Source organism: Phoca vitulina, unplaced genomic scaffold (genome assembly GCF_004348235.1).
Source record: "Phoca vitulina isolate PV1807 unplaced genomic scaffold, GSC_HSeal_1.0 scaffold23, whole genome shotgun sequence".
Taxonomy (NCBI): Eukaryota; Metazoa; Chordata; class Mammalia; order Carnivora; family Phocidae; genus Phoca; species Phoca vitulina.
In genome coordinates, this window is record NW_022589726.1 from 14,324,351 (window position 1) to 14,340,586 (window position 16,236).

The 16,236-nt window shown below is 42.0% G+C and overlaps 1 protein-coding gene across 5 annotated transcripts in view; it reads right to left on the reverse strand.

The window, feature by feature from the left end:
- Window positions 1–16,236, reverse strand: part of OS9 (OS9 endoplasmic reticulum lectin) — a 31,457-nt gene that overhangs the window by 1,630 nt on the left and 13,591 nt on the right. For 2 of the 5 annotated variants that reach the window (XR_004301332.1, XR_004301330.1), the window contains exons 6-12: window positions 3,247–3,457; window positions 3,027–3,131; window positions 2,713–2,813; window positions 2,485–2,536; window positions 1,736–1,824; window positions 1,217–1,492; window positions 816–1,006 (exon numbers count right to left, since the gene is read on the reverse strand). Coding sequence is in view for 2 of the 5 variants with exons in the window: in XM_032420604.1 (XP_032276495.1) it covers window positions 759–761; window positions 820–1,006; window positions 1,217–1,492; window positions 1,736–1,824; window positions 2,485–2,536; window positions 2,713–2,813; window positions 3,027–3,128; window positions 3,247–3,457 (1,021 nt within the window). In the remaining 3 variants the exon portion in view is untranslated. Of the gene's footprint in view, window positions 1–758; window positions 762–815; window positions 1,007–1,216; window positions 1,493–1,735; window positions 1,825–2,484; window positions 2,537–2,712; window positions 2,814–3,026; window positions 3,132–3,246; window positions 3,458–16,236 lie in introns of all 5 variants that reach the window. The other 3 variants (XM_032420604.1, XR_004301331.1, XM_032420605.1) reach the window with 3 other exon arrangements.

Consider the following 16,236-nt stretch of genomic DNA (forward strand, 5'->3'; position numbering starts at 1 on the left):
GAGGAACCAGGGCTCAGACTAAATTAGTGCCCTCCCCTTCAAGCCTATAAAGCTCCCTCCACCAACTGCAGCCTCCCTTTTCCCTCCCAGACCAATAATTCTCTGCCTGTCCCCTACAGGAAAAACAACTGTGTTTTCTGAGGCAAAAATCAGGCCACCTGGGCCAACAAAAAAGTTTTAAAAAGCCAGGTTGGAAAACTGTGGTTTGGTACTCCACATGCTGGTACTCGAAAGACATTCCAAAGTTCATAGAGGTAGGGGGATGGACAGTGTGAAAACAGAACATTCCATTTGGAATGTCTGATCTCATACGACCCTGTGGAAGGGAGATCAGGGGGTGCAAGAAGAAGCAATAACTTCAAGTCTGTCCAGGCAACAGGCTTATAAATATCTGGGCTTGCCTATTCACACCCCACTGGCTGGGGCCCCTCCCAGCGCCAAGGGCTCATTGTTGATAAGCTGCGTCCTTCACCGCTGTGTGGTCTTCAGCACGCAGGCCCACTCGCAGTCGTTCCGTTCCTGTCTCCTGACCACCCACTATGTGCCAGGAAAGTGCCAGGCACTGGGTGCACAGAAGCAAGCCAGAAAACAAGACAGACATGCTCTAGAAGCTGCTTCCCAAAAAGATGAATGAATAGGAGCTAACGAGGCAAAGGGATGCCGTGGGAAGAAGGTAGGCATGAACACAGCATTCCAGAAAGAAGGAAGGGAGTAAGCTCCCTCAGAAGGGAAAGAACACGATCCCCTCCAGGGTCCACCAGCTGAGGGATAAAGACAACGGGCTTGACTGCCCCTCCCTGTCTGACAGCTCTTACCTGCTGTTTGGGGGGGAGAGGGGAGGCTTTTTGGGGACAACCCTCCTTTTCCTGTGCTTCTTCACCAGTTCTGGACTCTGTTTTTCCTCCAGCCTTTTGATGAGTTTGTTGATAGTGGAGGTCAGGGCCAGCATCGCCCGGTCACGCTCGGACTCCTTCTGCAGCCCGTCTGGGCCCAGCTCCTTCTCTGTCTGGAGTGCCCAAGGCAGGAGTGGGGAGTCAAGGGGCTGGGGGGGGGGGGGTCAGCGGTCCACGCTCTCCAGGAGAGCACTAGCCACGTCCCAGCCCTCTCTCTGCGCCCCCTTCCCTAGGGCTCCCTTTGGGCCCTCAGGCCGGCCCAGCCCCCAGGAGCGGCAGGCTGCGGGAGCCCCGGGAGCGTGGGCAGTGAGAGCCGTGCGCACCTCCTGGATGATGTTCTCCAGTTCCCGCTCCATGCCGGCCTTCACCTCCGACCGGAGCCGGTCTCGGTCTGACGGCAGCAGTATCCCTTCCAGTTCCTTCTCAAACTCTCCCAGTAACTGCTGTTCATCCTCATCTTCGTCTTCATCCTCCTCCTCCTCCTCTTCTTCCACCTCGTTCTGATGAGCCGCGTCACTCTTTTCCTTCACCTCTGCTTCCCTGTGAGGGACTTCTGCAGCATCGTCTGCAGGCTGCTCTTGGCCTCCATCTGGCCTCCCCTGGGTAGACGGGGACCGGAAGGAGGAGGTGGACAGTTGCGGTTTCAGGAGAGGCGCCCGGGCGGCAAACATACAGTGGCTGGAGCGCGGTGGCGGGGCGGGAGGGGGGCGGGTCGTCTCGGGATGGGGAAAAGAAAGGGAGTCAGCTCCACGGGGCTCACTTCAGGCCCAGGTCAGGGGCGGTTGTCCAAGTGCTCCCGGCAGGGAGGCGGGGTCTCCCCCTCCCTTAAGCAGGGCCCATACCTTTTTTGAGCCACCTTTCAGCTCCTCTATCAATCGAATCAAGTCCGCAGGACTCCGGATGACTTTGACCTGCACGTTGTTCTGAAAATCTGAGATGAAAGAGCAGGAGTGAACCAGTTGTGTCCTAAATTCTATTTTGATTTCCTGAGGAGACCAAGGAAGGACGTGGCCCCCGCCTCCAGGAGCCACCCGTCTGGTCAGTGAGATGGGGCCAACACAGCCCCCTGGAGAGCACTGTCCTGCGGTGGGCCCACAGGTGAGCGAGGGGATGCTAACGAGCTCCTGGCGCCGGCCCTGCTAGGCCCTGCTGACAACTACTCCAGGTTTTAGGCCCACGGAAGAGATTCTAGGGCCACAGACTCCTCCTCCCTGGATACTGTTCTCCCCTTTCCACAAATACAAACCACTGATTGTCCACTCTGTTCCAGGCACTCTGCTATGAACTACAAACTCATTCTCTTAACCTCACAACCACCCTGTAAGGTAAGGGTATTACCCACTGTTGGGGGCTGAGGAAACGGAGGTTAAGTGAAATCACCCAGGATTACAAAGTCAGCAAGTAGCAGAACCACTGTGTCCTGCTATCTCCCTAGAAGGGAACTGCTGTCTGCAAACAGTATTACCTCCTGCAGCAATGAACTGGATGCTGGCCTGGCCTCCCCCACCAGTGTTTAGCTCCACCCCACCCCCACCCCAGCCAACCCCAGAATACATTCAACCAGTAAAGGAGACAGGGAGGGTTCGCTCACCATGGGGAGGGCCTGGAGCTGGATCTGCTGCCTCAGGGTTTGGTTCCTGCTCCTGATGAGGAGAAAGGGCACAGTCCAGTACACTAGGTGTTTATGTCTACCACACTCGTAAGGCGGTGGTTCGGGGTACAGCCTTGCCTCCCTAGACAGGTGTAGGTCATCTCGTGATGACCTCAGCTCGCCCAGGGCCAGCCTCATCAGAGAAATGGCCGGGAAGCTGGCTCTCACCTCAGCCTGAGCCTCCTCTGCCCCAGGGGTCTGCTCCTCTGGCTCATGAAGCATCTTCCAGAAATCTGATTCCTTACTGTCATCCTTGGTGTGGCGTGCACCTGGGATACAGAGAACAGGGAGGAATCTGAAAGGGGGGGGAGAAATGGAAGGGAGCAAGTAGAATGGGGTACATTCTCCTTCACTATTGCTAAGGAATCAGGACCCAGAGTACTTCCTCCCCCCGGCCCCCCAAGAGTCAGTCCAGGGCAGTAAGACTGGGGAAGGGAAGAAACGGAGAGAGGTTTCGTGGAACTGGGGCAACAAGGTCCTACCTGCTCTCTCTGAGGGCACTGCCCCCGGCTGGGCCTCACTCCACATTTGGGTCTCCGGGCCTTGCAGCTCCTCTAGGACTTTATCCCCATACTGCTTGGAGTCTACTGAGAAACAGTGTGTGGGCAGGAGAGGCCATGTGCCTCTGGGCTCTCCATCCCTTTTCTTCTGCCGGCCCCGCCCCGTGTCACTTCTTCCTCTCCTGGCCTTCTCATTACTCACCAGCTTGCCTCTGAATGTAGGCCATGTACTCCTCGGGCTGCAGGGCAGGGTGACAGAGAATGGCCTGGGGGGCGGCACTGGGTGGGGGCCGGAGGAGAGGGTGGGGGCAGAGCCGAGGCGTCCGAATGGTCAGCACATAGGAGCAGGACAAGGGCTCATCCACACGGTCGATGTAGTCCCCGGACATACCAGCACCCTCGTCACAGAGGAACTGCCAGGATGGAGAGGGCGGACAAATAATAATTACCACTAATAAGGAGCTTTTGTTCCGGGAGCGGCCGCCTGTTATGTGGCACTTACTGTGTGGCTGGTTCTGTGCGTGCATTGTGTGGATAACACTGTACACACATTAGCCCCGTTAATTATCACAAAAACCTAGTGAGGGAGGGATGCATATCACAAGTTTGTGGCTCAAAAAACTGAGGTTTGATGCAGGTAAGGGACTCAGTCAGGTGCACCACTGGTAAGTGGTAAAAACAGGAACTGAATTCAGGCAGCTTCCCTGCAGGTAACCAGCCAGTTTGTGTTTCACATTCTTGCTTTATATAAATACAGCGTATATATACTTATATGTATTTGAGATAGATAGATATATATACACAGTTGACCCTTGAACAATGCAGGGTGTTAGGGACACTGAGATCACTTTTAACTGTGATATACAAGTTACTGGAGACAAACTGCTCATGCCGAGATGATCAGCGTCATGGAGTTTGGAGCGGATACCCGCAACACTTGAGCTCATCCCAACAGCAACAGCAGGTGGCTACAAAAGTGTTACAGTCATACAGAATGTACTACGGTTTTATGCTGTTATGATTTACTACTGCATCCTTATGTTTGTTTACATTTCTCTCTACTGTGAATGGCACCATATATGGTCTATAGTCTGTGCCTGAGTTTTGACAAATTTTAACTTTTATAATAGATTTATGTATATTTTATGGTAGCAAATGATAGACTACTACCTACATATATTTCATGCATTCATGACATACCTAACTTAATTTTCCCAATATTTCTAGGCTATGTGGTTAATCTGTGAGTTCTTTCAAATTGTCATAAATCTCCAAAAAATTTTTCAATATATTTACTGAAAAAATCGGCTGATAAGTAGGCCCACACAGTTCAAACCTGCTTTAGTCAAGGGTCAACTGTACTTATATGTATTTGAAATGTATATATTCCTTTTGTGTGTGTACGCATGTATGTGTATATATATGATTAAAATTTTTCCCTGCAAAAGACAATATTAAGAAAGAAAAAAAGACCTCAAATCAGTCACTTAACCTTCTACCTTAAATCACTAGAAAAAGAAAAGCAAACTAAGCCCAAAGCAAGCAGAGGGAAGGAAATAATACAGATTAAAACAAAAATAAGTGAAATAGAGAATAGAAAAACAACAGAGAAAAACCAATGAAACTAAAAGTTGTTTTGAAAAGATCAGTTAAGTGACAAAACTTTGGCTAGACCTACCAAGAAAAAAAGAGAAGACTGAAATTAGTACAATCAGGAATGAAAGAGGGGATATTACTATCAACCTTACAGAAACAAAAAAGGATTGTAAAGAAATACTATGAACACCTACATGCCAACAAATCAGATAACTTAGATGAAATGGACAAATTTCTAAAAGGCACAACTACCAAAATTGACTCAAGAAGAAAGAGACAATATGAATAGACCCCATAACAAGTAAAGAGATTGAATTAGTAATCCAGAAACTAACCACATAGAAAATCTTGGGCCAGATGGGTCTACTGGTGAATTCTACCAAATATTTAAAAACCAATAAATACCAATCCTAATCAAACTCTTCCAGAAAAAAAGAAGAGGAGGGAATATTCCCCCCAACTCATACTACAAAGCCAGTATTATAACCCAGATACCAAATCTAGACAAATATATCACAAGAAAAGGAAACTATAAGCCAGTATCTCTTATGAATGAAGACCCCAAATCGTCAACAAGATACTAGTTAATCAAATTTAGCAACGTATAAAAAGGGTTACACACCAGACCACGTGGATTTATCCCAGGAGTGTAAAGTTGGGCTAACATAAAAAAATCAATTAATGTACTTAATACACCCTATCAATAGAATAAAGGACAAAACCCACATGATCATTTCAATGGATGCAGAAAAAGCATTTGATAAAATGTGACACATCTTCATGATTAAAACATTCAACAAACATGAAATAGAAGAGAATTTCATCAACCTGCTAGAAGGCATCTATGAAAAATCCACAGCTAACATTATACTTAATGGTGAAAAACTGAACGGTTTCCCCCTAAGATCAGGAATGAGACAAGGATGGGGCGCCTGGGTGGCTCAGTTGGTTGAGTGTCTAACTCTTGATTTTTCGGCTCAGGTCATGATCCTGGGGTTGTGAGATCAAGCCGCGTGTTGGCTCCAAACTGGGCGTGGAGCCTGCTTGAGATTCTCTCTCTTCCCCTCTCCCTCTCCCCCTTCCTCCCTCTGCCAGCTCTCTCTCATGCTCAAGCTCTTTCTCTCTCTCTCTCTCAAAAAAAAAAAAGGAATAAGACAAGGATGTCTGCTTGTGCCACTTCCATTCAACATCTGACTAGGCCAATAAGGCAAGAAAATGAAATAAAAGGCATCAATATTGGAAAGAAAAAAATACAACTATCTCCATTTACAGATGATTTTATATATAGAAAATCCTAGGGGCACCTGGGTGGCTCAGTCGGTTAAGCACCTGACTTGATCTTAGCTCAGGTCTTGATCTCAGGGTCAGGAGTTCAAGCCCCTCATTGCGCTGCATGCTGAATGTAGAGCCTACTAAAACAAGAAAGGAAGGTGTAGGTAGGTAGGTAGGTAAGGAGGAAATCCTAAAGAATCTATTAAACTATTGGAACTACTATACAAGTTCAGTAAGGTTGCAGGATACAGGAATCGATTGTATTTCTATAACTGCAATGAACAATTAAAAATAAAATAATAGAAAACAATTCCATTTGCAATAGCATCAAAAGAATAATTAGGAATAAATGTGGCAAAAGAAGTGCAAAACTTATACTCTGAAAACTACAAAACATTTCTTAAAGAAGTTAAAGACTTAAACAAATGGAAAGATATCCAAGCTCATAGATTAGAAGACTCAATATTAAGTATTAATATTAAGATGGCAATCCTCTCCCAAATTGATCTTTACATTCAATGCAATCTCCACCAAAGTTCCAGCTGGTTTAGTTGTGGAAATTAACTAAATGATCCTAAAATTCATATGAAAATTCAAGGGACTCCAAATAGCCAAAATAATCTGGGAAAAGAACAAAGTTGGAGAACTCACAATGATTTTATTTTTTTTATTTTTAAAGATTTTATTTATTTGACAGAGAGACACAGCAAGAGAGGGAACACAAGCAGGGGGAGTGGGAGAGGGAGAAGCAGGTTTCCCGTGGAGCAGGGAGCCTGATGCGGGGCTCGATCCCAGGACCCTGGGATCATGACCTGAGCCGAAGGCAGACACTTAACAGCTGAGCCACCGAGGCGCCCCTCACACTGATTTTAAAACTTGCTACAAAACTACAATAATCTAGACAGTGTAGTACTGACATAAAGACAGATACATAGACCAAAGAGATAGAATTTAGAGTCCAGAAATTAACCTTTACTTTTACCATCATTTGATTTTTTGAAAGGTAACCAAGATAATTCAATGGGAATCATCTTTTCAACAAATAATGGTGGGCCAACTGGATATCTACGTGCAAAAAAAAGGAGTTGGACCCCTACCTCCTACTATATATAAAAATTAACTCAAAATGCATCAAAGACCTAAATATAAAACTATAACATTTTCAGGAGGAAATATAGGTGTAAGTCTTCATGGCCTTAGATAAGCTAATGGTTTATTTGATAGGACATCAAAGGCACAGGCAACAAAAAATAGGTAAATAGGAATTCATCAGAATTCAAAGCTTTTGTGCTGCAAAGGACACCATCAAGAATGTGAAATGACAACCCAAAGAATGGGAGAAAATATTTGTAAGTCATGTATCTGATAAAACTTGTATCCAGAATACACAAAGAAAACTTACAACTCAATAATAAAAAGACAGGGGCGCCTGGGTGGCTCAGTCGTTAAGTGTCTGCCTTCGGCTCAGGTCATGATCCCAGGGTCCTGGGATCGAGCCCCGCATCGGGCTCCCTGCTCCGCGGGAGGCCTGCTTCTCCCTCTCCCATTCCCCCTGCTTGTATTCCCTCTCTCGCTGTGTCTCTGTCAAATAAATAAATAAAATCTTTAAAAATAATAATAATAAAAAGACAAATAATGCAATTTAAAAACAGGAAAAGATCTGAATAGACATCTCTCCAAAGAAGATACACAACTTGCTAATAAAGCACATGAAAAGACGTGCCACATCTTTTACCATCAGGGAAATGCAAATCAAAACCACAATGAAATGCCACTTCACACTCATTAGGATGGCTATAGTTTAAAAGATAAAAGCAAATGTTGATGAGGATGTGGAGAAACCCTCATATGCTGCTAGCGGGATTGTAAGATGGTGCTACTGCTTTGGGAAAAGTCTGGCAGTTTCTCCAAAAGTTCACTGTATCATCCAGCAGTTCTACTCCTTGGTATCTACCAAGAGAAATGAAAACCTATGTCCACACAAAATCTTGTTCACAAATGTTAAAAGCAGCATTGTTCATAAAACTAAAAAGGGTAAATAACCCAAATGTCCACCAAGTGATGAATGGATGAACAGTATGTGGAACAGTACTTGGCAATAACATGTAAGAAAGTAATGGTGATGCTACCCATGGATGATCCTTGAAAACACAGTAAGTGAAAGAAGACAGACACAAAGGTCACATATTGTATGATTCCAGTCACATGAAATGTCGAGAAGAGGCAAATCGGTAGAGACAGAAAGATGAGACGTTGTCTAGGGTGCTGGGTGTGGTCAAGGGGACAGTTTGATGGAAAGTAACTGCCAAAGAGTAGGGACTTTCTTTTAGGGTGAGGAAGATGTTCTGAAAGTAATTGTGGTGATGATGGCACAACTCTGAATATACTACACACCACTAAACTGGGCGCTGAATTGCATGGCATGTGACTCATATCTTTATAAAACTCTTACTGAAAAAAATACTACATAACTTCTTACTCAGGTGAAAGAAAAGGTGGCATGATTAAGACAAAATGAAAGAAAATAAAAGCAAGAAAGGAGAGAAAAAGAAACAGAACAGATAGAACAAAAGAAAGCATAAAATAAAATGTTAGAAGTAAATCCAAAAAATATATATATGAATTTATATATATGTAAAATAAATGGTTAAAAATTTCTAAAAATATAACAATGCTGTTTACAGAACACATTTAAGACATAAGAATATAGAAAGGATAAAAGTAAAAGGATGAAAAAAATACAGTAAACAACTCAGTGAAAGCTGTCATACAGTTCTATTACCACACAAGAGACTGTAAGTAAAAAAAATTAAGATAGAGAAGATCAGTTCATAATGTTAAAAGTTCAACTTATGAGGAAGATAATTTAAATTGTATGTAATTCTTTATCTTCCTTATTGTCTGTCTCTCCCAACTAGAGCAGGAATTTTTGTCTTTTTTGTCCACCAAAATATCCCTAGCAACTACAACAGCGCCTGGCACGTAGAGGCCCTCAATAAACATTTGTTGAAGAAATGAACAGATTGCCCCAAGATACATAAAGCAACAACAGACAGAATAATGAATAAATTTTAAGAATAAGGAATAACAGACAAGTCAATAATTATAGAAGACAAATGACTGAACAGCACAATTAATAATCATGACCTGAAAGACATACAGAAAACACTGTACCTAACAACAGAGTACACGTTCTTTTCTAGCACAAAGAAACATTCCGAGAAACTGACATATACTGGGCCATTTAACAAGTCTCAACGAATTTAAAGGACTCAAATGGCACAACTACCAGATATTCTATGTAATTATGAGATATATAAGAAAATCAGGGAAACCTGAAGATATTGAATATTTGATAATACTAAGGAATTACTGTTAATTCTTTAGTGTGATATGGTATTGTAGTTATGTTTTTAAAAGAGGTTTTTCATTGGGTACCTGGGTGGCTCAGTTGGTTAAGCAACTGCCTTCGGCTCTGGTCATGATCCCGGAGTCCTGGGATCGAGTCCCACATCGGGCTCCCGGCTCAGTGGGGAGCCTGCTTCTCCCTCTGACCCTCTCCCCTCTCATGCTGTTTCTCTGTCTCTCTCTCTTTCTCTCAAATAAATAAATAAATAAAATCTTAAAAAAAAAAGAGGTTTTTCATTTATTTTTAAATTTTTTTTATTTATTTGTCAGAGAGAGAGAGAGCACAAGCAGGGGAGTGGGCAGAGGGAGAAGCAGGCTCCTCGCTGAACAAGGAGCCAGATGTGGGACTCGATCCCAGGACCCTGAGATTATGACTCGAGCCGAAGGCAAACGCTTAACCGACTGAGCCACCCAGGCGTCCCTAAAAGAGCTTTTTTAAAAAAGGATTTATTTATTTGAGAGAGAGAGAGAGAATGAACGTGTGATGGAGGGAGAGGCAGAGTGAGAGGGAGGGACAGAATCTCAAGCAGACTTCATGCTCAGTGGAGATCATGACCTGAGCTGAAACCAAGAGTCGGACGCTTAACCGACTGAGCCACCCAGGGGCCCCTAAAAGAGCTTTAACTTTAGAGGGATAAATACAGAAATATTTATGGATGAAATGATGTCTGTAATTTACTTCCAAATAGTCTGGGAGTGGAGGCGGTAGTGGAGGGAGGTGGGCAAGAAGATAGATAAAATGAGACTGGACATATTTGTTGAAACTAGATGATCACAGGGGGTCATTGTACAATTATCTCTGATTTTATGTATTTCTAACTTTCCAAAATAAAGGTTTTACAAGGACAATCTTAAATACATATAAACTGCACCCAGCACTTATACTTTTAAGACATATTTACACATGAATATATGTATAATGTAATAATCTTTTATAACAACAAACACTGGAGGGAAAACTATTTACTCACTACAGCAATGATGACAAAATGATGGGAGATTCATCCAGTGGAATAATATGCAGAAGTAAAAACAAAAAACAAAGCTCTAGATGTAAGGCCATTGAAAGATCTCTAAGAATTATTGTCACGATATATAAAAACAAGTTGCAACATGTGTTTAATAAACTATACGTTGTGTATAAAAAAAGAGAAAAAGAAATAAGATTCTCTAGTCATAACTGCTTGTGAACCACAAAGAAAGGCAAGGAGTGCACGTGAAACACTAAGAGCAAGGTGACCTGTGGGGGGTGGGGCATGAATGGGAACTGAGCAGGTAGGAGGTAAGTTTGGGAGGGGGAATTTTCCTTGCACAAAAATTTCTATACTGTCTGGGTTTTCAATCATGGAAAAATATTATCCGTTTGAAATTTAGATAAAGATACAAATCAAAACCACAATGAGATACCACCTCACACCAGTCAGAATGGCTAAAATTAACAAGTCAGGAAACGACAGATGTTGACGAGGATGTGGAGAAAGGGGAACCCTCCTACACTGTTGGTGGGAATGCAAGCTGGCGCAGCCACTCTGGAAAACAGTATGGAGGTTCCTCAAAAAGTTGAAAATAGAGCTACCTTACGACCCAGCAATTGCACTACTGGGTATTTACCCCAAAGATACAAATGTAGTGATTCGAAGGGGCACCTGCACCCCAATGTTTATAGCAGCAATGTCCACAATAGCCAAAATATGGAAAGAGCCCAGATGTCCATCAACAGATGAATGGAGAAAGAAGATGTGGTACATATATACTATGGAATACTACTTAGCCATCAAAAAATGAAATCTTGCCATTTGCAGTGACATGGATGGAACTAGAGAATATTGTGTAAGTGAAATAAGTCAATCAGAGAAAGACAATTATCACATGATCTCACTCATATGTGGAATTTAAGAAATGAAACAGAGGATCATAGGGGAAGAGAGGGAAAAATAAAACAAGATGAAATCAGAAAGGAACACAAACCATGAGAGACTCTTAATTATAGGAAACAAACTGAGGGTTGCTGGAGGGGAGGGGGGGGTTAAAAAAAAAAAAAGAAATTTAGGTAAAGAAATTTAAAATAGCCATAAAAACTTATAATAACTAAAGTAGTGCTTGGAGAGAAATTTATAAGAAATGTTTATAAAAAAGGAAAAGCTGAAAATGAAGGAGTTAAGCATTCATTTCAAGAAGTTAAAAATGGAACAGTAAAATAAACCCAAGAAAGCAGAAGGAAGGAAAATAAAGAGTAGACATTAATAAAATAGAAAACAAATGCAATACAGAAACTCATAGAGCCAAAATAGTTGGTTCTCTAAAAAGAGTAATACAACTGACCAACATCTGGTGAGACTGACCAGTAACAAAGGAGGCAAAAAACCCCTGAGGAATGAAAAGAGGAACCTAATCACAAATGCTACAGAGATTAAAAAGATAATAATAGAACGGTATCATGAACAACTTTATGACAATAAATCTGAAAAATCAGATGAAATGGATAAATTCCTAAAAAATACACCTTACTATAACTGACACAAAGAAATAGAAAACTTTGAATATTCCTAAAATGAACAAGAAAATCAAGTTGAAAAATCAAATCTTCCCACAACGAAAATGTAGACCAACATGATTTTCCAGGTTAACTCTAGCAAACGCTCAAGGAATAAAAAAACTGCAATCTTGAGGTACCTGGGTGGCTCAGCCAGTTAAGTCTTGATCTCAGGGTCATGAGTTCAAGCCCCATGCTGGTGTGGAGCCTACTTAAAAAAAAAAAAATTACAATCTTAAACATTCTTTGGAGTATAGAAAAAGTGAGAACATTTTTTAACTCATCTTTTGAGGAGAGCATAATCTTGTTACCAAAACGTGATAAGGACAGTACTAGAAGGAAAAACTACAGGTCAGTCTCTCTCAAGAGATATATACAGAGTCCTTTAAAAAGCAGCAAACTGAATCCAGCAAGATCTAAAAAGAATAGTCAAGGATAATACATATGACCAAACTGGGTTCATCTCAGGAATGCAAAATTGGTTTAACATTAGAAAATCAATAAATCATTTAATTTCAAATTAAAGTTTGGGTTAATATTAGGATATTAATTAAGTACATTAGTTTAAATCAGTTTCATATTAATAAATTCTTGAAAGAATGACCAGTTCTTAGGAATCAGTGAAATGCGAATTAAATTCATCATGAGGGGGCGCCTGGGTGGCTCAGTCATTAAGCGTCTGCCTTCGGCTCAGGTCATGGTCCCAGGGTCCTGGGATCGAGCCCCACATCGGGCTCCCCACTCAGTGGGAAGCCTGCTTCTCTCTCTCCCACTCCCCCGATTGTGTTCCCTCTCTCGCTGTGTCTCTATCAAATAAATAAATAAAATCTTTAAAAATAAATAAATAAATAAATAAATTCATCATGAGATACCATTACACATCCACCGAATTAGTGAAGATTTGAAAGTCTGGTAATATATATTGGCCAGGATATGGGATGTTGGGAAGTCATACTGCAATAAGAATATGAATGGGAACCAAAACTTGGGAAAATATTCTGCAATGCCAAATAAAGTAGAACAGGGGCTCACCTTCACAGCCCATGACCCAGCAATCCTATGCCCAGGCAAAATTCTCCTTCAAGAGATCCTTGCACATTATATTAGGAGATACTTACAAGAATGTTGTACATAGCAGCAGGTTTTGGTAATAGCAGAAAACTGGGAACAACCCAAATGTCCGCAAAAGGTAATTTGGATGAAAAGATGACGATGAACTATACAAAGGAATACGCTGCAGGCCTGTAAGCGAGTACACAGCAGCTCCGGACCTTGACGGGGCTGAATCTCAAACACAGTACCGAGCAAAAGAAACAAACCCCAGATTTCCTTGTATGCATTCTGCATGTTTTCATACAATATGATACCATTTGTATAAAGTTCAGAAGAAGGTGGCTAAATTAAATGAGATGCATACACAGATGGCAAAACTCTAGAGAAGAGCAAAGGAGTTCTCCTCTCAAAGTTAGGATAGCTGTTAGCTCTGTGGCAAAGGGAGAGAGAGCGATGTGGTGTGTGGGGGCACAGAGGAACTCAAGGTACTGTCAGCATTCTTCCATAACCTAAGGCGATTGGATGGGTATCTCCTTTATTCATCCTTACACAACAGATGCATGTTTTATACCATTTTATATAGTACGGTGTATTTTGCAATATTTTTAAAATGTGATTAGGAAAAAAAATGACCACAACATTAAGGTACAAGAGGAATATAAGAGGAATAACTTACCATGAAGATATCACTATTCTGAATTTATATGCATCTACCACAGTCTCTAAATATATGAAGGAAAAATTAACAAAATTGCCAAATCCACCATCACAGTGAAAATTTTAATACACCTCTTTCAATTATTGGCCACGTGGACAAAATAAAATTAGTAGAACACTTGACCAATACAATTAGTCTTGAACTGAATAGAGAAAACACATGCTTTCAAGCACACGCAGACAATTTTTTAAAGTTCACCAGAGAAAGTCGATAATCACCAATGAATCACTGACATAACAGCGAAAAATGAGACATCAACAGCAATTACATAAAAACAATGAAAATAAAACACAACTGTTTAGCAATATAATAAGCATAAATCTAAAAGAAGTTCTCAAGCAAAGTGCAAGTAACAATGAAAATGGAAACACTGCCTATCAAAACTTGAGGGACCGTACCCCACAGGGACTGAAATGGACACCTTTCTCCATATATGATTAGGAAAGGAGAAAGTGAGTGAAGCGTCCCGCAATTCCTATTATGGACAAAGGGACAATCTATTATACAAAGAGTTCTTATAAGTTTAGAAGAAGAAGAGCAACAATCCATTAGGAAAATGAGCAAAGATTTTGGATGGCTGAAAAAAGAGTAAAGGTTGAAAGAGAAATGGCTCTTAAATAGGAGTAAGATTATTTACCTTTTCCTAAGATAAATGCAAGTTAAAATCATACTAAGAAATCACTGTTTATTTGATGCCTATTCAATGACTGGCCAAAATCCACAAGTTAAAAATACGCTGGGCTGGCAGAGCTGTAGGGGAACTGGCATTCTCCTACATTGCTGGAGGGAGAGTAATTTACCTAAGCAGGGTAACTTGGCAGTATGTATCAAAATCACACAAGTCTACTTCCAGGAATTTAACCTTATCTACTCTGTAGGTACAAGGTTATTCACTGCAGCACTTTTGTGTTAATAAGAGTTAAAACAACCAGGGGCGCCTGGGTGGCTCAGTCATTAAGCGTCTACCTTCAGGTGAGGTCATGATCCCAGGGTCCTGGGATCTAGTCCCGCATCGGGCTCCCTGCTCTGTGGGAAGCCTGCTTCTCCCTCTGCCTGCCACTCCCCTCTGTGCCCTGCAGGGAGTCTGCTTGAGGATTCTCTCTCTCCCTCTTCCTCTGCTCCTCCCGCTTCTTGCACTTTTTCTCTCTTGCTCTCAAATAAATAAATCTCTTAAAAATAAAAATAAATAAAAATGAACAAGTGGGTGACGGGCAAAATGGGTGAAGGGAGCCAAAAGATACAAACTTCCAGTTATAAAATAAGTCATGGGGATGTACAGTACGGTGATTATAGTTAATGATACCATATTACATATTTGGAAGCTGCCAAGAGAGTAGATCCTACAAGTTCTCATCACAAGAAAAAAAAATTTGTAACTGTATGGTTGACAGATGTTAACTAGACTTATTGTGGTGATCATTTTGCAATACATAAAATACTGAAACATTGTATTTTATAACTGAAACTAATATAATGTTACATGTCAATTATACCTCAATAAAAAGACAGACAAAAAGAAAAAAAGAAAGAGGGCGCCTGTGTGGCTCAGTCGTTAAGCGTCTGCCTTCGGCTCAGGTCATGATCCCAGGGTCCTGGGATCAAGCCCCGCATCGGGCTTCCTGCTTAGTTGGAAGCCTGCTTCTCCCTCTCCCACTCCCCCTGCTTGTTGTTCCCTCTCTCGCTGTGTCTCTCTGTGTCAAATAAATAAATAAAATCTTAAAAAAAAAACCAAAGAAACAAAGAAACAAACAAAGAGGAAGGAAGGGAGGGAGGGAGGGAGGGAGGAAAAGGAAGCTATTTATATATGTATTTGGAAAGAGCTCAAAGATAAATGTTTGTATAAACACTGAAAAAATCTCTGAGTCAGGGCACCTGGCTGGCTCAGTCAGTAGAGCATGCGTCTCTTGATCATGGGGTCGTGAATTTGAGCCCCAGGTTGGGGGTACTTTACTTAAAAATAAAATCTCTGAGGAGCACCTGGGTGGCTTAGTTGGTTGAGCACCCAATTCCTGATTTCAGCCCAGGTCATGATCTCAGGGGTGGATCATGAAATCGAGCCTCACGTCAGCTCTGCACTGGGTGTGGAGCCTGCTTAAGATTCTCTCCCCCAGTTTCTGGGATCCAGCTCCGCATTGGGCTCCTTGCTCAGTGGGGAACCTGATTCTCCCTCTCCCTTTGCCTGCTGTTTCCCCTGCTTGTGCCCCCCCCCCTCGCTCTCTCTCTGTCAAATAAATAAATAAAATCTTAAAAAAAGATTCTCTCTCCCTCTACTCCCCGACCTCCACCACATGCAAGCTCTCGCTCTAAAAAAAAAAAAAAAAAAAAAATCTGAGCATATAAGTATTTTTATATTTGAGCTATGACAATGTAGTATCTATTCAAAAAATTAAATATAGAATTTTTTAAGTGTGGCCACATGCAGAAGAATGAAACTGGACCATTTCCTCACACCATACACAAAAATAGACTCAAAATGGATGAAAGACCTATATGTGAGACAGGAATCCATCAAAATCCTAGAGGAGAACACAGGCAGCAACCTCTTCGACCTCAGCTGCAGCAACTTCTTGCTAGACATGTCTCCAAAGGCAAGGGAAGCAAGGGCAAAAATG